This window comes from Ptiloglossa arizonensis, chromosome 13, assembly GCF_051014685.1.
Source record: "Ptiloglossa arizonensis isolate GNS036 chromosome 13, iyPtiAriz1_principal, whole genome shotgun sequence".
NCBI classification, from domain to species: Eukaryota; Metazoa; Arthropoda; class Insecta; order Hymenoptera; family Colletidae; genus Ptiloglossa; species Ptiloglossa arizonensis.
The window spans coordinates 2,097,618-2,123,002 of record NC_135060.1 but is presented as its reverse complement, the minus strand read 5'-3'; the positions used below and the strand labels follow the sequence as shown (position 1 = coordinate 2,123,002).

Here is a 25,385-nt window from a genome sequence, read left to right as displayed (position 1 = left end):
TATATGTACTTCAAATAAATTATATTGATCTTAAGGCATATGAAACATTAAAGTAACAAATAATTTGTTTAGTAAGCATGATTGAGTACATTATAGTAGAAATGACTGTTTTATAAACGGAACTCTGAAACCCAGAGAAACTCTACTTAATGACTTTCATCAATATGCACTACAAAAATACCTCACTGTTTTATGACAAAAGGATTGGCCAGCAACCCACCCATAAAAATTAAATTTATAGTGGCAAACAATGATAAAATATAAATATATTACAATGACAAATTACGACAAAATGTTTAATTTTGTATAGTACATAATTAAGAAGTGATTTTTGTTTAATACAATCCATAATGACCATTTTCGAAGATTATATAGATAAGATTATAAATATTCATCAATGTTTGCTCTTACTTCAGCACAATACAAGGAATAACACAGTAACGTCAATTTTACAGTCTTATCAAAACATTCCACATTATCACTGTATAGCATATAATAGTCATTTTTATAACTGTTTTAGTTTACCAAATAATGAAATTAATCATTGCAATGTTATATATAAATATAAACAATTCCATGTTTTCATTCATAAACTAGACAATCTAACCATAGGTTCAAACAACACATCATTCAATATCCATTAGAATCTCGCATTTATTATGTCACATACTGTACTCTCCCATTCAGTTAAAAATTACTTATGAAAATCGTCAAAACATTTACGACGAAGAGAACAAAAGCATCGGTAAAAAATTTATATTCAATTCTTTGTTCACATACTAGATAACAATCACTGCTATGAAATCAAACATGTATTGCAGTACTTTGACTAGCATACTATACTTACGTTGTGTACGTTTTTTAACTATATATGCAACAAATGTATATGTGCAAATATTAATGTACTTATATATACATCATTTTTGAACATACATATTACTGCATACAGCAAATACGAATTTATATATGTACTCGTAAGTACTTTCATAAGTACTAGTCGTACCATTAGTTTCCATTTTCAATGAAAATACTAAACACTGATTAATATTGCCATTACTTATCGCCTTGTACTTGATCATAGTAAGAAACATAATATTTCACACAAGTGTATCTTATAGAACTCAATGCTTTCTGAACGATTAAATTGTGAACTGCTTCAACAGTAGTTACCAACAAAATTATGGTAGACAAAATAATATATATGGTGAACCTTGAACAGGGTGAATGATATAACAATAATCACCTTGATCAATTTTGGTATTAGTAAACTGATATACATCTTTTTTGTTTTAGACAATTTGGTTCTGAAAGTCCTGCAAGCTAATTGCAATACATTTTCTGAAAGCAGCTATTTTTTTTTTGTTTTTAACAAGTCTTACAAAAAATGTCTGCTACCAGAAAAAAAGGTACAGTGAAAAAAAGTATTCAAGAGGAATACTACAATAGAGTATGGTATTCTTTCCAAAATTTTGTACAATTAATATTAATCATTATTAATATTTGATGTGTGACCTTTTTTCCAAGGGAAAAGAGATTTTTAGACATTTATTGATTTGACAGAATCTGTTTAATACAAGTCGTCATACAGGTCGACCATCTTTAATACACTTCTATCTATATAGTCAATAATGTAATACAATTACATTAATATCTAAATTTATTGCTGAACATACATCTATAATTCGTTGCCGCATATTTTCTAATGTTGTCGAAACATTCGCATATAACGCAGAATCTAAATTCTTTATAATAGCAAAAGATTTCTAATGATTTACCTCTTATAAACACAAATCCAACATTAAATATAAGTTTTCCTCGTAAAATTTTTACATATGGAAGGTTTTGAATACTGTTTTTCACTGTATCTTTAATTCTGATAACAAACAAAAATATTTTGTTGTACTTGCTGCATTTATCACTGTTTACTACTTATTTAAAAAACAGACGAAAAATTGTAAAATTTCATGTTAAAAAAACTAAATGTAACCTTAATTATTTTGAAAGAAATAACAATAATAAATGTGTTATAATTAATTTTAGAGATTTAAATTGCTCCTTTGAATTGAACTATCCAATGCAAATCAAATTTTAATTGTGTTCATTGACATTGCAAATAATTAAAGTAATCAAATGATGTGTTCCTTTCTGTATAAAATAAAATAAAAACATTATATATTGTTCTTTTTTTTAATCATGATAGGTATTTTAAGTCCTTTTTTTCATAAATTGAAAATAAACCTAATTAAAATAAAATAAATTCAATCCATATATTACATTAAAGTATCAACAAAGACAAAAGCATCGTAACGCGATGCATTGTTTAATTGAATTTAAACTAATGCAAAGACTAATACATATCATTTTTAATAACATGAAAATTACTTTTAAATCAATGAAATTATAACTATGACTTATTCGAGCTACAACATTTCGAACAATCGAAACAACTAGTATGCTATCTTTTAGTTGACCAAGATGCACGAGTACCACCACTCCCAATTATTTGATTTTGAAGCTCCGTTATTGTTTCTTGTAAGACTTTCTTTTCTTGTAAAAGGATCTGTATATCTTCTTGTGCTGCATTTAAATGTGATTTTATTGTATCAGATTCTTCTTTTATGCGCATTAGTTTCGCATTTTCTTCTGATAATTTCTCCAGAGTATCGAGACGACGTCGAAGCTCTTCATTGTCTGACTTTAATTGTTTACTAGACTGTCTCAAAATGTTTAATTCTATTTCTCGATCTACATTTTGGACTGTTTGATTATCACTATTTGATAATGTCACAAGGGAATTACTCGTACTCAACACACTTACTAGAAATAGAACATTTTGATTAGGTAAATGATCACATGAATTAAAATTAAGCATGTTTTAAATATGATTTCATATTTGTAGTAAATAAACTATATATTTTGATTGTCTGAACTATTTTTACATATAATGTGTTATTGTAAAATGAAATAAGTTTGTTTTATGTCATGTATATTGTTCACTCATGCTGATTTATAAATTGCATACTCTAAATTTCAATAAGCAACTGTGATAATTTGCAAAAATTGTTTTCACTGGTTAGAACAAAAAGAAATCATGCCTAATTGAGTGTACATCTATTTGTAAATAGTTCTATTTGACAATACGATTCAAATAAACTCTAATACTAATTGTCTACTTGTGTTATATCAATGCTCACATTAGAAAGGCCATCTGAATGCACAGAACAATTATATAATGTATAATATTAATCATAAAATGGTAAATAAATATATAAATAAATCGGCCACTTGCATCTAATTTAGAAATTTACTAAAAACTATACTATACTGTATTACTGACTATATTTAAATTACTCTTTGCATTTATATTATGTGTACGTCATATGCATATATAAAGACAATATAACATATTCAATGTTGTATCACTGTTTATAATGAACAAAAAGCAAACAATATAAATTACAAGTGGCGAATAACAATAATACAATTATCATTTTACATAATTCCTTACCAACTGGTTCAATATGAAAAACACCATTTGCATCTCTCACTATTCTAAGCTTTGAAATATTCAAATCTATAGGAATCGGTCCTGGTGAAGTTATATTATTTGGAGGACGATCTTCATTTAAACGCAATGATATACTCTCTAGATATATCTGTAATAAATATTATTCAAATTTAAAAATGATTATAAATGCAAAGGTATGTAGTATCATAAAATATAATTTCATTTGTAAGTTAGAATCAAATTTGTTAAAATAAATTTGATATACCTGCATTGGTATTGGTTTAGGAATAATTTCATCTTCAATCAAGTCTGTAAGTCCAGTTATTGAACTCATTGACAAGGCCATTGTTATATCAGTAACTTTAATGTCTAATTTGTCTTCAAATAAATCCAAGACACTTTGTTTGTTATGAACATCAATGCAGGAAACATCTACTTCTTGCTCCGTAATATTACTTTGATTCTCAGATGAGTGCAGTTTCTTGTTAATTATGCTTTGACTTGCTTCAGACAGTTTATAAGAGTCTGACTTGCATTTTAAATCATGATCCAAACGTAGTTTAATGCATGATCTACAGTTCGAATCGGAAGGTAATTCAACCCAACCTCTAGATCGTGTACTGAATTTTGTCTAGCAAACAGAAAATGTTAAAAAGATACATTTATAAAAAAAATAATTGTACAGATTTTTTTAAATTTGTTACAAAAAGAACATTTAATCTGCTATGCTATAACAGTATTTATTTGTTCATTTAATAAATCTTAATAAATTCAAACTGTCCAAAATATTTTATAAACCTAAAATCCTAAAATTTGTAAAAGTGATATTAATTATTATTTATGTATAATGAAGTAAAGAATAACTTTCATCTTAATAACAGTAACTTTATAACTTTTAGCATAGAAAAAAAAAATTATTTAGATTTCTTTGTACTTTACTTATGAATAGTGTACAATATTATTCAAATTTTATCTACTGTATGAAAATTTAATACATCTGAAAATGTGTTATCTTATAAATAAAACTATGTTCCTATAGTTTATATGATATATGAAGTAATTACAAATCTTGTAAAAAATATTTAGTAATACACATATTTTTAATGGCAGTCAAAAGCTTTACAAATTCATTCCAGATAAGCATTACTTTAAATCATGCTACAGAAACTTATTGTAATTTCAGTACATTACAAAATTAAAAATAAAATAGCTTTAAAACTTTTCTTATGAAATAAAAATTGTACTTTGAAAATACTTATATAAATCATTTATTTATGCAAATAAAAAATAATGAAAATATTTTCGCCTTTCGTAATACATGTTATTAATTTAATAACAAACCTATTTATTTATATAATACATTCTAAATGTGTAACAACATGTAACAATAATCTGAAGACTTTTAGTAATTACTTGAAAATAAATTTAGTAAATATTTACTTGTATATCTTGTTCTGCATGATTTTATGGATTTGTATAATTAGAATTGTTAATAAAATATGTGTATTAAACTTGTATAATGGTAACATAATGTACTAAAAGAAATAAACGTGCAATAGAACATATGCAATACAAGGCATCTAATATAAATAAATATATGAGTATTTTGCCAATACCTTCCTCTTGACCTGCCACAAGTGCCACATAAAAACATTCACAAGAGAAGGAGAGACGCAGGAGAGGCATGCAAAAAAGTTAAAAGACAAACATTGTATAAATATACATATATAGTATAAAATGGTTGTAATGTATGTGATATAAAGCTAAAAATTAAATTTAAAACTTTCTTAGCGCATAAACGTAACCAGGAATAAAATATTAGTCACTAATTTCAAGTAAAGCTATATAAAAAAGTTAAATATTATTTAAATGTGACTTGTGTAACAAAACTTCATACTTAAAACACCTCAACAAATTGTAACAAAAGTTTAATGATAACACTTTTTAGAATGAATAAATTTGTATTAATTACAAATTATTAATATTTATTCTCACTGTTCAAAATAAATACAATTCTTTTCATAGAAGAACGTAATTTGTATAGTGTATAAGTAAACTTAAAATTTCCTAATAGAATTATTATATGAAAGAAATACTAATGTATGATACAATATTAATTGTGGAAATGTTTAAAATTTTAATATTTATATCTATTAGTTATATTAAAAGTAGCATAATTGTATGCTACTAACAAACAAGAAGTTTACATTTAGGCTAATGCATATTTATCTTACCTGAAATTCATCCCATGGAATTGACGAACATTCATCATTACCAATATTTGAAACTTGGACTTTGATTGAAGATGCATACCCACAAGATTGCTGAATAAATTCAACTTTGGATAATTTAAATGTTGTCATAGACACCTAGAAAAAAATTTTACTTAATTAAACTCTTAACTATATTATGTTACACATTACAAAACATTAACTTACAATATCTTTTCGTTTGCACACACTGTCCATAGATTTCTCACTTTGAGTATCAGGAGTTTCTTCAACTACTTCACTAGCTTCTTCTATTGCTGTCATTCTAATTGTATTATTAACAGCAAACATTGTATCCAATTTCTCTTGATCCTGAAGACTAGCTAAGATATAATTCTCACTATCAGAACTAACATCACTCCTTGTAGATACTGTATCACTGCTACCATCTTCTGGAGAAGGCTTCAAAGCTGAATCGATAGATGTCATTAAATTACTCAATCCCTTTTTCATAGAAGAAAAACCAACATTGAAATTATTTGGAATGAATATGGACGAATCTCCTTTACTATGTTTATGTGCAGATTCAACTGTATATCGTACACTTGGTACTGCTTTTTCTTCTTCTATGCCAATACACTGTTTGTTATGGGTTGTGTTTGCTAATATTTGTTGATCATGTTTATTTGCACCATTCTGTTTAAATGTAACAACAGGTTGGGTTGTATTAACAGAATGCATGAAATCCATAGATAACATCGACGACATTTCACTTTGAGGGGTCACTTCAGTACTTATATTCATTTTTTTAACACTACAGTCAACTCTTTCTACGTTATTTTGCCATGGAGTAGAGGAACTCGCAATATCATCAGCTATACTAGATGAATCAGGCATAACCGATTCCAAATCTCCTCCAGAGTTTTCCTTACCAGGAGTGTGTGACGGCATAACAAAAGTTACTTCCACTTGTGGTATTAGTGCACCAATAATAAGTGAACTATCAGAATCAACTTTTAATATTTTATTTGAATCAATGGTTAGATATGTTGCCATTTCTGATAAAACTTCCGATAATCTCAATAAAAATAAATATTGATAATGATTTATCTGTACACTAACTAAGTTGCTTATATAGGCAAGACCATGAATATCAGCAGTTGAAGATTTTTCTAAATGTGATGGATTTATCGACATATAACACCATAAAGTTAAAGGGAATGTATCAAGAAACGGCACAGGACGATTCTGTCCAACTGCGCGAGCACCAAAAAATTCCCCCCAAACAGGTTCTAAATTACAGCACCACACATCTTTAGCTTCTGTCCATAAAAGTTCTCGATGTAATTGGCGAATTAATTCATTTACAGAATTGCTACTAAAATTAGGAGGCGGGTAGCGAATATTATCGGTAGCTAAAATAAATGTAATCTTTTAAACATAAAGAATCACACACAATATCATAAGAATTATTTATATGTACAAAGCTCTTACCTGCACAATGTGCAAAAAATTTATCTGTTACAACATGAAAATCACTCTGTTTATTTGGAAATTCTGTACCAAAAAACATCTGACCCATTTGAAAAGCATTTAAACACTGTGCTAAATCTGCTCTTGAAGACCTTTCTGTTGATCGAACATTTGTTATTGATGCTCTTGAAGTTTGAATATGTAAAGATTTTGGCCTATCCTTTTGATTTGGATAATCTTGCTGACTCTCAAAAACTATCTAAAAGTAATAATTATATTATAAATATAAATAAATATTAAATTATATATTTATTATGTATTACACCCACTTACTCTTGGAAGTATAGCTTCAATTTTCACATCAAAGTACATGAAGTTACTGGAAGTATGTACTGTTTGTGTATCTTTATTCATTAAAGAATGATGTAAATTTAATGCAAAAGAATTTAACCATAAACAGGAACAAACATCAAAGTTTACTTGAATAGGATTGAGTTGCACATAAAATTTTGGTGGTGGCACTAAACAAAATAATTTAAATTATGAATTAGTTTAAATATATATCATTTTATTAAAAAAACAATAATGATAAAAATAATTGTTGAATGTTTACCTACATGGAAATGTAATATCTCCAGGATAATAGTAGTATGTAAATTCAGCATGGACAATTGTTACATCTTCTGGGAGGCAAAACTTATCTGTTTCACCTAAGTGAAATGAAAGTATTTCAACAAACTGGTGATAAAAATTTAAATATATTTTTTAATAAGATGCATGCGTTATGAATTTAGTCTGTATAACAGTACAAATTCATATAACATGTTATATTATTACAAATAAATGCAAACCATAAAGATTGCACGAAATTTAGTGCTTTGTATATGCTTAAACAAACATAATTTTGATTGCATTTTCTTTATAAAATGTTTAAAGTAATTTTATTGTTTTAACAGCATTCCAATTTTTATTTCGATGAAAAAGTATATTATACCTTTTGTAATTAAAGCCTACACTTATAATATGTAAAAAAATTAGTTCATTACCTGTGACAATGCTACAAGTTATGTGATGTTAATACTTTTTTTTATAAAATTCTTGTTTTAATAAATATCATAAGAAATCCTAGAAGATTTATATCTGATGAATTATGTAACAAATAAAATATGAATACAGAAAAGACAAAATATTGCTGATCCAGATATAAAGGGATTTTTATATTTCTTATCAATGCATTGTAAAAGATGATATATTGAAAATTGTTAATCGAGAATAATTATTCTCCAGCAGCAATGTAAGATACTATTAAAAATAATATAGATAATTTTTACATTTCTTAAAAATCGTATAATAAAATTTTGTTTACTCCAAATATGCATTTTAAGAAAGCAAATTAAGCTGTGATTATATTTTAACACATTGCTTTGGATTAATTATAAGTGTAATAATAATTAATTAGATATTTATAATTTTCATTAAAAATATTTTGCACTAAATTGTAAATTAATGCTAATTTACGTAGCAGAGATTATATGATGGAATAATAACATAATACAAGAAGCAACAGAACTTTTCAAACATGAAGCTACTTGTATCTAGCATTTGTAAGTCAATATTAATATAGAAATACTACAACTATTAGTAATTTATACCTGTTGCATGTTTCTTCCTTGTCTGAGCTGTGCAATTTTTAAATGAAAGAATTATTGACATTATGCAAGAATTTTATGTAAAAGATATTTCTTTTTAAAAAAAGGCCTTCTAAATAAATTAACCCAAATGTTCTAATTTTTATAGATACCTGTAACTAATTCTTTTGATATAGGATTGCGAGATGTGGTCGTTACTTTAAACAAAGTAATGTCATCAATCCTTATTATAATACATGTTGTCATCAATTTAGCAAGTTGTTCCAAAATATAATTTTTTACAGGATTACCACTTGGATGTTGTGACTTTTTTTGTTCATGTGAAGTTGTATTTGCATTTGGTACTTGATTACCCTTTTCCAAGTTTTCTCCTGAACCTTTTGTATTATTAACTAAATATAAATAGAAAATTTTTCTAAATGTTAAAATCACGCACTTTTATACTTTACTACAACTTATATTTATTATCTTCTTAAATATAAACCTGTAACATTTCCCTGACTTCTTGTCAATGGAGAGTGCTGTGTTCTACCAGAATCAATGAGATCCATAAACTGACTTCGGAATGAACTTAACGATTGTTGTAACCACTGACTGTGAGGTGTAGCATTCTCTTTATATTCAATCCAATGTTTCCTATCAGCCATTGCCAAATGATATGGATAATAATCAATTCGAAATCTAACTAACGAAATTTGCAGTGCACCGCCATCTTTTAAATCAGGATGAGAGGATCTACCATCTAGTTCCAAAATAAATAATGCATCACCTAAATATTATAACAAATAATAAAAGTTTTAAATTTACTTACTGCCAGGATCATCACATAAATGCAAATCAATTATTTGACAAAGAAAATGATAAGATGTTTCTACAACATCATGTCTGGTGAATATTTCTGAAATAACGGTATCATATTGATTTTTCGTTCGTGACTGCTGAGAAATTTGTGCTTGATATTCTGGCAATACCTGTAGAAATCAGATTATCATATGATAAAAATATTGCATAGATATCAATTTTAAAGTTCTATTTACAAACCTCTAATTTCCTAGCAGCTTTAGTTTTACGTTCTAAAATTGTAGCTTTTTCTATAAGACCTCCTAAGGAGTCAATAAAATGAAGAGCTGCCTTCAATTGTGAATCTGTCAAAACCCATAGTAGATCATCTAATATAAAAATCAGTCTTGATCCCATAACAAAACAATCTGAAAAAAAAAAAAAAAACACTTGACCCTATTGTATTATTAAATAACAAAAATTGATTCATTATGTGAGAAGAATTGTATTTATTTTAAACCTGATATTCTTTTCTTGATAGTAATTAGACATCTTGCTTGATTTGTAAGTAAACGTAATGGTGTAAGATTCTTATCTTTAGTACTTTGTGCTTCTATTCTAACTGTCTGCCATTGTAGTTCTTTAAAAATAAGTAACTGTCCACGATCTGGATCTTTTAATCTAGTTGTTCTTAAATCACAACGTTGCCATGTTGCAGACTTTGATTCCACAATAATACGATTCATCTATAACAAAATAAACATTTTTCAATTACCATTATATGCTAAATAATTCATCAGTTTTCTAGGAATATAAGAATAAATTTTATCAATAAGGCAAGAATATTAATACCTGAACTGAAGCAATAAATGCAGGACTTTTGAATGTAACCGATACAGTATTAACAGACACTGTTATACCATCAATTACTTTATGTATAAAAGAATACTTTGTAGGACCTGCATACGAAGACAAACCTTGTGAGGAAGATAAATTTCTTAAGTCTTCACATGTTTCTACTTCTATATGAACTTCATCCAAACTCTATAAAACATTAAAATTTAATTAAAATTTTAAATATAAAAGTAAGAATAATGGTAATATTTTTTAAAATTTTATTGCAAGTATTTTTATTTTAATAAATATTTAGCATGATAAAGAAAAATGTCAAAAATTAATTTATAAAAATTTATATTATCTAGTTGTTTAGATAGTATATATATACTTATACATATTATTTACCAAAAAGATAGGAACACTTCTTAGCTTGGTCCATTGTATACGAAATGAAACTTTATTGCACCAAGCATTTGTTAATCTGAGCCAGGATGGTAACTCTAATAAATCTGTTAAAACTGTTTCATCCAGCTCTAAATTTGTTAATTCACCTTCCCCTTTAAATGTACTTAAATTTATTTTATCAACTGATAGATTCTTTGTAAACCTATAAATTTACATAGATTCATACAATAAATATTATATTCCTAATGTAATAGAATATTGTAATCTTCCTAACAAAAAATTTCACATGTATATCTAAATTTAGAAGTAACATATTGTAATATGCATTATGCAGACATAACATAGCAATCTACTTTTAGTTCAGTTACAGTCTTAAGTAATCATCTTTGATTTGTCATGTTAACAAATGAAAACAAAAACAAAAAGAAATGACCGATAACCTGATAGCAATAATATTAATGAATCAATAAACTAAATAAAATTATCCACAATTGTAAATATTAATAACATGTCTTCAAATTAATTAAGGGTAGTACAATTTTTAATGTTATATTAAGTTTAAGGTAGAATAAATAATTTAACCATGTACATACCTCGACAGATGTTTCAATAGTTGCTTCTTTATTATTGACACCATTTTTTACTACTTTCAATTAGTTTCTACAACATCTAATATGCGCTGCAACATGGTTAGTTTGACATCCTACATTTACAATGAACTAAAATTTGTTCATACATGCCACGATTGCCACGACTTTCAACTCAAGCAGTCAGTAAATGGACTATACTACTATTAGAGGATTACAAGTCAAAGGGGCGCCAAGTTGTTTTCAACTTTGATTGGCTAATCCTCTGAGTATTCTAAAATCCTGACTATGGACCAATCTAACCTTATTTAATTTTACTCGAATTAACCATGAGTCTTAATTATTAATTACAAAATATTATTAATTATATTACTGTATGTTTATATTATTCTCCTGTTATATTACTTCTAGAATAATTTTAATATGTTTGAAGGACATACTTATTTCTTTAATTAAATTTTTTCTCATATTTCATTTTAAAACATATTTTGATAAATTTAAGGTAATAAATAAATAAATAAATTTTGCGTGCAATTCCTTTCTTTGATAGTACAAATGGAAGAATTTTCCATGTTTTTTCTGGTGACTCATCCTTTTCGTTAGTGCATTGTTCCTGGTGTATTCAAATATTACTTTCTAAATTTCGATGTTCTCCCGTGGAGTATAGTACATATTGATATGAGAGTCTACAGGATTTCAATCGAGCTTACGTCAAATATATGTGATATCATCTATTTTCATGAGTTTCTCTTTGTTTTTATATGTTGAAATACATTTTCAAATTAAATTAAGGAAAATAACCAAGGTGAAAGCTCAAAAAATCAAATATTTATTTTCTATACTTTTGAAAAGTTTGATTATTTAGAAACGTATTTCTAAAATTTTATTTTGAAATCCAAAAAAGTAGTAAAGATGTAAAATATTTTTGAAAGTGGTTGTCAAGATTTTTCTAAATGTAATGAACATGTTTACTTTCAAATATGATAATATCTTCTCAGTGATATTTTCTTATTTTTATATTCGTTTTCACTTTATATTAAACAAATTAATAAATTTTATGTCAAAAATAAAATTTTTAATTTCAAATGACATCCATTTTGTTATTAATTATTATTTCACAAAAAAATCACGATAGCAATACCGCTAGCTATATAAAGATTATAATTTCATAAATTTTTTTCTCAAATGTTTCAAGCAGCCCAAATCTTAACAATCACAAAACAATGTTTCTTTTTGGACAACCAATTTCAGCGATACATAACTTTAAATAAAAGTAATACAAAGCTGACCTTACTTTTCTGATTATGTTTCTGAAGATGTATAATTCAAGAGCATTTCATTGTAAATGAACATTCCAATATTTTTTCAGTTTTAAATACACTTTACATATAGAAGATCTAATTAAACAAAAAATAGTGTTTTAAATTGTTTTGATAAATTAATATACCTAATGTGTAAAGATTTTTAAAATAAACAACAAAGAATACTCTGTAGTGATACCAATGATAGGTTAAATACGTATTTACTTTACAATTTTTTTATTAAAATTTACTAATGACAGATTTCATCTAATTATTATATTCTTATTATATTATTCATTGTAATGGCAGAATTAAATCGTATGTATCTATGAAATAATATATTAACATTATAACCATGACATATTACTTTTTTTTAAATAAATAATATTCATTGTTACAGAAAGCATATGTTCAACACTACCTAAAAGTATAACAAAACAAATTAGTACATGTGAAAACAGTGAACAATACATTACAAATTTTTTGCAAAATACATTGCCAACTAATGATACTAGCTCTATAGCGGATGAATTAAGAAAGGTATGTTGAAGTATTATTTTTGTTAAAAAGCAATATAAAACATATGTATATACGGACACATTTCATTCACAAAAGAATGGCTCAGTAATCATTGTACAATTAAGATAGGGGTGATTTTTGTATGAAAAAATAAATAAATGTAAAATAAAGGTTTTACAAAAAAAGTTTTGTTATTAAGAAACACAATTTAAAAATTCTGTAGGTACACATATAATTCACTTTTGATATAATACATTTTATTACAAACCATATTTTGTTCATTTCTATTTACAAATAACATCAGTATTAAACCATTATAAATTTATAATTGAAGTATTAAATAATTAAAAGTATAAATTATTTTAGCTTTTGAAAAATTCAAGACACAAAACATATCAAAGTTGTGTACAATAATTTAATTCATAGAGCATTTTCAGCAATTTTTACATTAAAAAATTGTTATAAAGTAAATTTATTAATATTATATACAAACTTATGTAAAATAGGCTCATAAACATAATAGATTAATACTAATGTTATTTGTAAATACAAATAAACAAAATATAGTTTAATAAGTTTTTTTACATTAATATTCAATCAAGTGCATGGTTACCTATCAGATTTCCAATAGTTTTTGTTAAAAGTGAAATTTTATATGCAAACATCTTCTTATTTAAATCAATTTTTTCATGTAAAGTCATTTCATTTCTAAATAAATATTAATTATTGCCTGTATTACTGTGCTATTTATATAACTTAAAAAATGTATCACTGTGTATTCAAATACACCTTTGCTAAGATTTTGTTAATATAGGATATACTATTTCAAATATACATTAATGTATAATTATTTTATAGTCATTTATATTTAGTAAACACAAAAATAAATGGAACAAGAAAAAGAGATGCAAAGGGAAGTTATTAACCAGTAGGAAACGAATGCAACTTGGTCTACGCAAAATTGGTTGTAAGAATGGCATGAAATATAATGATTTGTTACCATTAAATCAATTATGGTTAAATTATATGCAACAAATGCTGGGTAGCAAGTTACTTACTAATATACCAAAAGATCCAACTGATTCAAATTGGGAAACTGTTAATCAACAATTAATTAAAGCAGATTTCCATGGTGCTGAAATAGCAATTGTAGGATCAAAATGTCCTAGTTTAATTGGGTTAAATGGAATAATTATTCAAGATACTAAAAATACTTTCAGAATTTGTGGAAAAGACAATATCATTCGAAGTATGCAAATCATTTTATAATGTCCTTGCATTAAACATATTCAAATATTATATGTTGCAATTTGCATTGCTTTTCAGCCATACCTAAGGATGTTGTTATCATAAATATTTATTTAAAACAGATAAAACTAGAATTATTCGGAAAAGATCTTTCTATTAGACCTACAGAACGAACTATAAAAAAATTGAAGAGTGGACGTGTATATGAACTGTAATATATGAATTAATGTCTCCTATGTGATATATGCATGTGTAAACATAAGAACATAACTTGTAACTTTGTAATTTATGTAAACTCATTACAATTTGTAAAATTACTAAAGATTGAACTCACCTTTCAATATTTATAAATCAATAAACATACATTCTGTAGAAAAATATAATTATATTCAATGCTTTTTGATTTATAGTAATGTAATATTATTTATTCCTAAGTGTAAATATTTGTTTAAATTTATTAAAATTGTTCGTTGTCATTTCACTTACTAATTATGCAATGTTCTACTTTAAAATGTAAAAACCTCAGAAAGTGTAAGTTTTCTATAATGAGAGCATGTTTCAATGTATGACAAATCAATACATCGAAATATAAGATTAACATAAAGATACGTAACATAAAAAAGTACATATTCAAATCAATCCTGTTTATTGAGACAAATTTAATGGTGATAATTAATTCACATTTTATACTGACTTTCAATATTACAGAGATGTGGTTTTAATTATATGTTTGTATATTCAACAACCAATCTTAGTATGTTTATTTCCAAATTTACTAATATTTTATTATAATCCATAATATCCAAACAATGATACAATTACATTACTATTTGTTTTCAGAACGGCATTAAATACACTTTTCAATCTACAATTTTATTCATTACATAATTTCAATGAAGATGAAGTGATTATTAGGAATGTTACAGATTCTCGTCCGCATCATCTAATTTTAACACTTTTATTTAATACATGCAGCTAAAATTACTGCACTCATTAAATACCAAACGAAAGTTATTTGCAATAGACAATATTATTATTGCAACAAACATTGTTCAGATGTACTTGAAAATGTTGTTACATTGTCATATTAAAGTTCAACTTCCAACTTTCGTTTTATACTTATGAATAATGAGAACAATTTATAAGTGCATACCTCTCATTTATTTTGTGATGTATGGCATAAGAAAATGTCACTCAAAATGTCTTATGCAATAAGGTTGCTCTTTTAGGAACATTTAATGTAAGATGTGCCAGAAAAAATTTAATTTTTCCAACATATCTTGTACACTGATCCTGATCTGTTATTAGAGCATTTTATACAGACAATGTAAATTATTTAACGAGCAGAAACGTTAACAATACGATTCTGTCATTTGCTACATATGCATTGGAATCTGACTTCTCAACTTACATTAATACTTGTATTATAATTTCATTATACATTAATACAATGATATAACGAACAATACATCCAAATAGGATACTATACATACATTATATAAACCAAGTACGACAAGTAAAAAAACTCCAAATTACATTTCTAAAGACTGAACACGTTAATAAACAAAATTACAATTAATTTATGTATCTTAACACCTTCAAATATTTTCACAGGCGTTACATGCTTTAATTTAACGTGTACAAAAAAGAAGGTAAAGTAATAATATTATAAGCCAACATAAACAAGTCTTAGTACATATATCCATACATCAATATGACGAAATTGTTAAAAAGTTTTTTTTTTCAATGGATTAAATACGTTTTTCGTCTAGTAAGAGTATATCAGAGAGCTACCTTCATTATCGCTTTTAGCAGGGCATATAACAACGTTACTATTCTATATTTCACATTTTGGCTGCCAGGTCAAATGCTAAATTTTTATTTATCCATGCCACAGCAACGACACACACAGAGATTAAATTATGCATCGACAGACATACAAACGTATTTTATATCTCATTATATTTAAGTTTCTAGATACATTACGTACAGTTTAGACTTCTTAGCTTCGTTTTTCCTTATTGTTATACTGATGTACTGATATATGCCACATTTTTTTTTTTATTTATTTTGCTAAGTATTTTGAGGCTCATACATTTGACCATGACAACAACTTTTTAATGAATCTAGATAAATAGACTCGTTTTACTACTAAAAATGATATATCAGAATAATATTTTTTTACCATTTTCCATGAATGGACACAAACGTTAACTTCAAGTTCTCATATTTTTTTAATGGTCATTTATACATAATTAGCCAAATTTTTCTTTTTCTTTTTTACTAAAGGGGAAGCACTTCATAATTCCATGACATATTTATTAAAGTGAAACTTACAAGTATTTTTTAAGACCATTAATTTTACGTTACCTTAAACTAAAATTTTGTTCAATACTTAAACAAAGGCACGTACGTACACAATACATTGATATATCTGTAAAACTATGTAATGATTACTTTGCAAAATAACATGAAATAATTTAATTTAATTTGCGAAATTTTCAATACAATATGGATTACTAAAATTAACTATTATATTATATTTGCTTGAAGATTCGTACACGATGCGTATTTGCAAAATGTGTATTTTTTAACATGGTTTTGTTTTAATAAACAATGAATCTATGTGAACTCTTTGATTATTGTAACAGTAAATTAATCGTTTTATAAACGTTACCCATAAACTAGAAATTCGCGCTTAAATATTTTGTAGTTTACTTTGAATTCATTATCTTTATTATATTACAATCGTTTCGCGGCAATGCTTTTCTCTTTAATGATATTGTGTCAGCATTTAATAATAATTATGAGCTATTGAAATAATCTTGTTCTACCTACATATTATAGAAAAGTAGATTTTGTTGATCTCTGTTATTTAATGCGTTGCACATTGTATTTCACATACCGTAACCCTGGTATGCTGCAGCAGTAGGTGTATAAACATTCTGCGGAGGCGCACCATACACACCTTGTGGTGCATAACCAGGTGCCATCATACCTGGTCCTGCTGTCAGCATCAACTGAGGTTCCGCTATAAACATACAAATATTATGGAAAAATATATATAATACAAAATGTATTGTATAAAAATGAGTATAATAAATATTTACGCATAATCATAGGCTTGTGTTCTTGATGGTCAGTTTCTTCAAGACGTCGACTTTCAGCTTCCTCCAGTTTATCGACCTATCAAAATGTAAATGAAAGTATTGTTTTGATTTTGTTCAATATCAATAGCTAAATATGTTTACAATTGTAAATAATCGTACCTTAGTAATATATTCTCGAGCGACTTGTATAAGGTATGGCATGGCAAAGTGTAAGATACGATGTCTCCATGCAAGTTCTAGAATAACATCTGGGTGAAGTAAATCATAACAATGAAACATGCATGCTGCAAAACAATCTTTTGATCCTCTTTCCAAGAACCATTCTAATAATTCTTGGGCAACTTCGGAATTTCGAGATTCTGCTGCATATTCCATAGCATCTCTATTTTAAATATAAATAAGAAAAATACATAATAATTTTAAAATATAGAAATTACTAATACTCAATAAAATCACAATAAAACTTCACAAGTATTCTTATATAATTTACCTAAATAGTCGGTCTTTCTTACAAAGTTCCACTGACTGTTTCCATCTATTATTTCCTTTATACAAATATGCAGCAATTCTTCTAAATTCAATTAATTCATGTTTTTCCAATTGTTGTGCTAGTGCAATATTATCGAAATTATCAAATGCATCAATCGATGTTCTAAGACCTTGATAATCTTCCTCATCAATAAGTAAACTGTTTAATGCTTCGTTAATTGCTTTATTGTTTAAAGCTTGAACTGATCTTAAATATGGTTTTACAAGTTGTAAATGCCCTGTCCTTTTGAAATATGCAACTCCTCTTGTATGATCCATTCGTGGAGCAAGAACGAGTAATATATCATTCAAAAGTAAAGGTTTATATTCAACATAAAACTGTATAGCTCGGTAATAAAGTTCGACATTCGCTACTTTAGTAATTACATCCTTAAAATGGCCTTCTCGCCATGCTTCGGTAGGATGTTGCATCATTGCAAGTACTGCATTATCATATTCTTCATATTTATCATACAAAAATACAAGTTCTGCCCATAAATGTGCTTGTTCGGCTGCACGAAGTACCTAAGCATGTAATTGGTAAATACAACGTGTTCTTTTTACTTAAATATTTCCAAGAAGTATATCTTTATTAGCATACCTTTGGTATATTAACGCGGGACCAGAAAAGTTCAAGGTGCTCTCTCATTCGTTGAGGCTTATATTTGCTATAAAGTATAGCTAATTCAGTAAACATTCCCATATGTGCTCTTTCAAGTCCTAATGCAGCTTCTAAAAGGTTAATGAGTTCTTCAAAATGTCCTCGATCCTGATAATAATTAATTAAATCTTCGAGTTCATCAGCATGTACAACTATGTGTAATCCACACATTTGTGCTAATCTGAACTCTCCGCTATCTACGCAAGCAAAACAAACTTCCTTCCAAGTGCGAGTTGAATTGGCTTTACGAGCACTGTCAACAGCGCCTTGAAATTCTTTCAAATGGACAAGTGTAATAGCTAGTCGCGCAAAATTTGATACATTGTTGTACAAAAGTTTAGCAGCATCGTACATCTTGTCATCGAAACATCTATCACCAATCTAAACAATCAATGATATAATATATAATTACAAAAAATATATAAATTTTGTAAATGCATATATATATATATGTGAATATGTATGTATAACCTTTTGTATATCAGCGTGATTAGGGCCAGAAATAAATTCTTCAAGATCTGCAAGCCTATTAGTTCTCGCATATGCATATATTAATTCGCTTTCGATGAACGATTCACGTGCTTTCTTGCGGGCCATTTGCAAATAACGAACTAAATCTTCCCAGTGAGAAGTTCGATGAGCAGTCTCTACAACGTCTACATATGCTGATGGATCATCTGCTTTGATGAAACTATCAATGGCTTCTTTAACTAAACCTTGTTGCAATTGTGCTCGAGCTAATTGAGACCATACTGGTGGTTCATTACACCTACAAAAACGCATGTATTAATTTAAAAAAAAATAATAAATACTAACATACTTATTACAGATTATATATTACCTCTCAGCAAATTCATAAGCTCTGTCTAAGTTATTAACTTGCTCAATTAAAACTTGAATGGCTGATGTATTGACATCGAATTTTTTAAAAATAGCAAAAGCTTCTTCATACAGTTCGTTGTTAATAGCTATATTAGCAATGTCAGGAGCATCATAATTATCCAATCGATTGATATATTCCATTACTCGTGTACGATCAGCTTTTATTGCCGTTAGGATTAGAAGGTTTTGTAAATTACGATGATCGCTAAAAACACTGCTATCAAGTACAATTTTTTCAAGAAGTTCGATTAATTCATTTGGTAAATCAGCAGTCATAAAGGCTTTCACAGTAACAGATATATCCTCAGGGTCTTGAGTTTCTGATAAAGCTGTTTGCACAACCTATGAGCAAGAATTTCAATAACTGGTTAGAATAGTAAAAATAAAATATTATTGGATGCCTTTACAAATTAATTCTATTTTTATTATTTCATTTAATGTAAACTAACCTGATCTATTAATTGCCTTTTGTATGGGTTGCTTTCAAGAAGAACTTCAGCCCATAAATCAGGATCTCTACGTCGTACCAAGTATCTTGCTTCACTTTTGAAAAGACTGTTTTCGTTGCACACACTTATCAACTCTCGATCACACTGACCACGTTCATATGCAATGCATGCTAAATGTGGATCACGTTTCTCACAATACTTCCCTACTACTCTACTGTCATAAAATTGATTCTCTCTATATACAAAAATAAAAAAAAATTAATTAATAAAATAATACCAAATTATATGCGTGTATAAATTTTAATCTTACAAACTTACTTAAGAAATCTTTCAGGGTTATTATTACTGTCAATGTATATCTTTGCCAGTGCATTATGTGTTGCGGGCTCAACACAACCTTCATGAACACGAGATTCTAGCCATGGAAGCAAGAGTTTCAAACGGTTTCTCTTCTCAACTTCTTCTACAAGTTCATCAGTAGAAAATTGCCCACGTACTACCAAAATTAGATTCTTTATTATATCCTCTGAACAATCAACATCCAATAAACCACCCACTACCACTGGTAGACGTGATGGATTTACCTAAAAATAAACCATGCTAATATTAAATAGAAAGTTGAAGTCAAATAAATTAATGATTGACTCTTCTACTATTTTTTATATTATTCATTTACATATAATTAAAGAAAAAATGTTTCTTGTATGAAAATTATTAATTTTATCCCAAATTTAAAATATATTAATATAATGAAACTTACTTTTTGAACATAAATTTCAATGTACTTTTGTAAATTATTACGATAAAGGTACAGTACAAGATCATGTACAAAATCAAATCGGTCACACACAATTATCAATGGTAGTTGATCAGATAATTTTGCTTCTTTAAGGAAGTTTTTGACACGTTCTGGATTATAGCAATTACTCTCTCTGCAAATTCGTTCAACTTCTTTAATTTGTCCAGTCTTACAAGCTGCTTGAATGTATTTAAAATGCACTTCCTGATCCTGGCTAAAGTTGACAATAGATCCCAAGAAGTAAAATAATCCTTCATATGATTTAAAGCTTTCAAATAAATCTAAAAGTAATAATAATATTAGCTATATAAACTGGTATGGTTAAAATAATATGTAATACACGATAAATACCTATTAATGCTTTAGTAGTCAATTGTTCATGATACTTTGTTGCAATTTGGATGCAAATTTGTAAATTTTGTCTTATATTAGCAGTTAACATTGCTTTCAAGCATTCTAGAGAATCTTCAACAGATAATGTTCCAAAAAATCCAACAAGCCAATCTGGAGACAGTAAATGTGTATGAACAACAGCTCTTTTAATGTCGTATAAATCGGTGTAATGTTCCAAAGCACGCTGCAATAATCCAGCTTTTTCACACAATTGCGCAATATGAGCTCTATCATAATGAGTGAACATTTGATTCCCTAAAATTGCATCAGCAACTTGTGGAGCAGACATTAAATTCATTTCTAAAAGACGCGTTTGTAAAGCTCCATCGCTTGGACAATTATCTTTCATAGGATCTAACAAAAATGCTGTACATTGTTTTACCATGTTTTGCTCCATAAATATGTCCACAATCTACAAAAATAAAGAAATACACGTTCATTTTAGAAAAAAAATATTTCAGTCCAATGTGATAAACATTATTACAATACTTACTTGGTTGATATCAGCTAAAGGTTCATCATCTTGAACCAACATTTGGGCAAATGCTACACCTTGATCAGGATTTATTCTCATGACATTTCTTAACAAAAATATATAATCCGGGTTGTAAGAAACTTTCTTTGCATATAATACAATTTTTTGAAACTGACCAGTTTCTGCAAAACATTGTATGACTTTATTGGGAACATTAGCTCTTAAGTAAACGCTAAGAGCTAAGGTTGGATCAGCTTGTTTCACCAAGTCACCCAATTCTTCACTACATTCCAGCTTATCTTCTTTCAACCATTTTTCAAGAAGTTGTTTACGTCCTTGTACAAGTACTGGGCGACATAACTCTAAAGATTCATATTTGTTTAATTGTCCTTGATCCAAAAGTATTCCAAAATATTGCAACAGAGGCGATGTTTGTCCTTGTGTAGTTGGTACCTAATATATACATACAGTTATTTTTATGTTGATACATTATACACAGTAATTTATTACAAATTATAAATATACTTGTTGGAATCGTTGAATAGTTGTTGGAGTTCGAAGTATCCCTTTTGGAGCATTTGCTGCAACTTTTGCTGCTTCAGCATACTGCCCATTTTGGAAAAGCATATTAAATTTCCTCACAAATAAATCCTCAGCTCCTGATAAATTATTCCTTACAGCCATTCGCAATGCAAGTTCAGGATTTTGTAATACCCCATTTATGTATGGAATTATGTTTTCTTCATCAACAGATACAGATAATACTTGACCTTTTCGATTTACTCCTATTATACCACCAGATGCTTCATGTGGAGCAGTGACAAAAATAGTTTCTCCAGATATACGATTCATAAATATGCATGTTGCAGATTCAATATCATACATATGTATATAGCCATATTTTGTTATTAAATATATAACATCATACTTTGAACTGACTTGCATTGCAACAGGAAAATCATTTCCAGCTTCTGGCGGGAAAAAGACATCTACTGCCTTTTTTGGGAAAGGGTGATTACCAGCAGGAGATTGACCTACTTCAATAATGTGAAGTTTTGCACCCTGTACAGTTCTAACAGCAAAACAGAACAAGTTACTTGGTTCTACATTTCCTTCCATTTTAAACTGGGCAAAAGAAGCAGCATGTCCTTCAATTGGCTGAGAACATTTTCTTTCAACAGAATAAAGCTGCATAGCACCAACCACTCTATTATGCTGAGCAGATATACCAATTAATAAAAGCCACGTTTGCTTTGGATCAGTTCTATAATTAATTATTTGACAGCCATTTAACGAGGAATGTCGGTCAAACATTTTATTTGGAGTCGACTCTCCTTCCATAGACCAATGATATACTGCAGTCTCTGTTACCAATGCCAAGGTATTTAAAGATATCCACTTCCAAAAAACCACATCTTCTGTCATTGTATGAGCTTTCATTTTTGATTTCATCTCTATGTTAAAAATCTGAAGTGTTTTCAACGCTATTGTAACAAATGTAAAACATATATCATTATGTTTCTCACTGAAATGTAGAATCTATTCATTTTATAAAAAATTCTTCCCATCATATCAAATTATTATAAATGTAATACAATACTATGAAATAAATACTATAGTTTAGTAGTTTTATAAAATAATATTAATAATACAAGTAATAATACTTATGGGAGGACATTGAGATTCATATTATTCATTACCTTTCAAAGCAATGACTTTACTCGCAGGATTCATAATAGCAGAATCTGCAGAAATAGGTCTCCTGATAGGATTAGCAGAATCATTCATGTCAATAATAACTACCTGTGCAGTGTCACCAACTTTCTCTCTGACACAAATAAATTTATCAGATTCCATAGTAAGTGTGTTAAAGCTAACATTGTTAGCATTAATTCCGACAGCTGTAAGCTATAACAATAATAATAAAATACAAACTTATAAAACAGGTTGATATTATTTTTAAATATTTCTTTTCGCAAACAATATCTATTGTACATTTTTTATTTATACTGATACTATTTAATGACTCATTTCCAGTACTTACTATTTTAAAAACAATAAAAACTAAAATAATACTATTTAAATTATTATAATAAAATGTTTTAATTGTTTAATTTGAATTTATGAAACATAAGACATTGTTGTACAATATGTTGTAATAATACATATTAAAAAAATTCTAAATTTAATACAATCAATTACTTTTATTACTCTTAAATATTATATATATTATTAATGTTCAATTTTAACCATTTAGAAAATTAGAAGCTAGAATATAGCTTAGTAATTATCTAGGTCTTCACAAATTAGTATAATAAAAGAATATTTTTTACTTATTCCTTCTTAAATTTCGTGAAAACCATGTGTTAAGACGTGTATAACGTAAAAATATTTTATCAAGAGTATTGAATAGTACATAATGAGATCAATGCTACATCAAAATGTATTTCATTAAAAATTACAACTCATTCGTAAAAAAATTAACGAAAACCTAATTTATATTACAAATTTATTCTACACAGTACCAAATTACATATGTACAAAACGATGAGCCTTTTAATTAAAAAATTCATGACATATAAAGACGGAAATAAGGGGCGTATATGCCGAGTAGACGTGGCCCTCATTGATAAAAAAAAATCAATTTATTTTTCTCGCCAACTTTCCGATATAGGACAATACTACATTCAGTTAACCTCTACATATTCTATTACGAATGTACTTTTAAATTTGCTAAAATTTCCGCGTCATAAAACATGCGATCGTATTATACCTGTCAAAGTAATGTCAATTCGAAAGATTTTAACGGAACTTCCGTTTTACCATCAGTGTTACAAGTAATAGCATAGAAATGAATAATAAAACATTAAAAATGTGAGATGAACTTGAAAATACAGCTTGTAAAAACGAAGATCATTGAGGACGTGTTGAAATAATTGAAGAACCGGGCATGAAAGCGGGTCACCTACCTGGAGATGTTCTTGAAACCTTATGGGTAGTAACTGCGTCATTTTTCCGATGTTTTCCAAAACTTTCTGAGGTTTTCCAGCCGCTGTTATTTAGTCGAAATAATATTGCGGTTATCTATCGTTTCTATGTACAAGTGTTTTGGCCTATGGTGCGCTTCTCAACCAGAAAACCTCAGCCCAACCATCAGCGCACAAAACCAACTGACGCAAAGCGAATGCCGTCACTACTTGCCGCTGACACCCATCATGGCCGCCAACGACCGCCCCTCTGTCTAAAAATAGTTCCTCAAGTACAAAAGTGTTTCGATCGATTCTATATCTTAATATTGCCAAACGTTTTTAAACGCATCAAAATAGTAACGCTATGCGGTTCACGTAATAAAACACCTAACAATATTACGATCAATATTAAAACGATTGCGTTCATTTAAATATTTATCAGCGTAAGAATACATACAACTCGATTTTGTGGCAAATCTCGAACACCACCCCTTCCTTTCTTCAATCCACATCCCCCACTTCCTACTATGAATGAAGCCGCAACGGCGCACAAGTGTATACGTGGTATATATTCTCTTCGTAGTCTTTCATACTTGCATATA

General features: G+C 27.8%; 3 protein-coding genes across 6 annotated transcripts; 1 reads left to right on the top strand and 2 right to left on the bottom strand.

The window, feature by feature from the left end:
* Positions 1 to 2,042: 2,042 nt before the first annotated feature.
* LOC143153886 (bridge-like lipid transfer protein family member 3B) lies at positions 2,043 to 11,622 on the bottom strand. Of its 4 annotated transcripts, XM_076325514.1 has the most exons (18): positions 11,456 to 11,622; positions 10,863 to 11,064; positions 10,473 to 10,664; positions 10,141 to 10,366; positions 9,882 to 10,048; positions 9,652 to 9,811; positions 9,325 to 9,582; positions 8,993 to 9,232; positions 8,844 to 8,870; positions 7,809 to 7,901; positions 7,525 to 7,712; positions 7,213 to 7,450; positions 5,947 to 7,133; positions 5,743 to 5,877; positions 5,125 to 5,136; positions 3,774 to 4,139; positions 3,509 to 3,656; positions 2,043 to 2,817 (listed from the first exon to the last, which is right to left on the bottom strand). In XM_076325514.1, the coding sequence occupies exons 1-18, from the start codon at positions 11,497 to 11,499 to the stop codon at positions 2,456 to 2,458; spliced, it is 4,245 nt and encodes a 1,414-aa protein (XP_076181629.1). In that variant the 5' UTR covers positions 11,500 to 11,622; the 3' UTR covers positions 2,043 to 2,455. The 4 variants fall into 4 exon arrangements, with proteins under 4 accessions (XP_076181629.1, XP_076181630.1, XP_076181631.1 ...); XM_076325515.1 differs by lacking the exon at positions 5,125 to 5,136 and having other exon boundaries at positions 2,044 to 2,817; XM_076325516.1 differs by lacking the exon at positions 8,844 to 8,870 and having other exon boundaries at positions 2,044 to 2,817.
* Positions 11,623 to 12,871: 1,249 nt separating this feature from the next.
* Pop4 (ribonuclease P/MRP subunit POP4) lies at positions 12,872 to 14,906 on the top strand. Its single transcript, XM_076325518.1, has 4 exons — positions 12,872 to 13,068; positions 13,151 to 13,290; positions 14,128 to 14,518; positions 14,596 to 14,906. The coding sequence occupies exons 1-4, from the start codon at positions 13,053 to 13,055 to the stop codon at positions 14,730 to 14,732; spliced, it is 684 nt and encodes a 227-aa protein (XP_076181633.1). The 5' UTR covers positions 12,872 to 13,052; the 3' UTR covers positions 14,733 to 14,906.
* Positions 14,907 to 15,369: 463 nt separating this feature from the next.
* Positions 15,370 to 25,285, bottom strand: Chc (clathrin heavy chain). The gene is made up of 16 exons (XM_076324980.1): positions 25,241 to 25,285; positions 24,784 to 25,055; positions 23,515 to 23,722; positions 22,340 to 23,298; positions 21,833 to 22,267; positions 21,298 to 21,751; positions 20,908 to 21,227; positions 20,466 to 20,731; positions 20,148 to 20,382; positions 19,658 to 20,040; positions 19,288 to 19,585; positions 18,757 to 19,197; positions 18,118 to 18,680; positions 17,787 to 18,009; positions 17,628 to 17,703; positions 15,370 to 17,548 (listed from the first exon to the last, which is right to left on the bottom strand). The coding sequence occupies exons 2-16, from the start codon at positions 24,823 to 24,825 to the stop codon at positions 17,415 to 17,417; spliced, it is 5,037 nt and encodes a 1,678-aa protein (XP_076181095.1). The 5' UTR covers positions 24,826 to 25,055; positions 25,241 to 25,285; the 3' UTR covers positions 15,370 to 17,414.
* Between the last annotated feature and the right edge of the window lie 100 nt (positions 25,286 to 25,385).

Bases quoted from the DNA above. Each gene is read 5' to 3' on its own strand.
- LOC143153886 (XM_076325514.1), bottom strand. From the start codon at position 11,499: ATGGTGTCAATAATAAAGAAGCAACTATTGAAACATCTGTCGAG. The intron at 7,451-7,524 runs GTAAGTGGGTGT...TATTACTTTTAG, and splicing joins TTGAAGCTATACTTCCAAGA to ATAGTTTTTGAGAGTCAGCA. The intron at 5,878-5,946 runs GTAAGTTAATGT...ATTTTTTTCTAG, and splicing joins TGTGCAAACGAAAAGATATT to GTGTCTATGACAACATTTAA.
- Pop4 (XM_076325518.1), top strand. The intron at 13,291-14,127 runs GTATGTTGAAGT...ATTATTTTATAG, and splicing joins TAGCGGATGAATTAAGAAAG to TCATTTATATTTAGTAAACA. The intron at 14,519-14,595 runs GTATGCAAATCA...ATTGCTTTTCAG, and splicing joins AAAAGACAATATCATTCGAA to CCATACCTAAGGATGTTGTT.
- Chc (XM_076324980.1), bottom strand. From the start codon at position 24,825: ATGACGCAGTTACTACCCATAAGGTTTCAAGAACATCTCCAG. The intron at 23,299-23,514 runs GTAATGAATAAT...TTGTTACAATAG, and splicing joins TAAAGTCATTGCTTTGAAAG to CGTTGAAAACACTTCAGATT. The intron at 20,041-20,147 runs GTTAGTTTACAT...TCTTGCTCATAG, and splicing joins AAAGGCAATTAATAGATCAG to GTTGTGCAAACAGCTTTATC.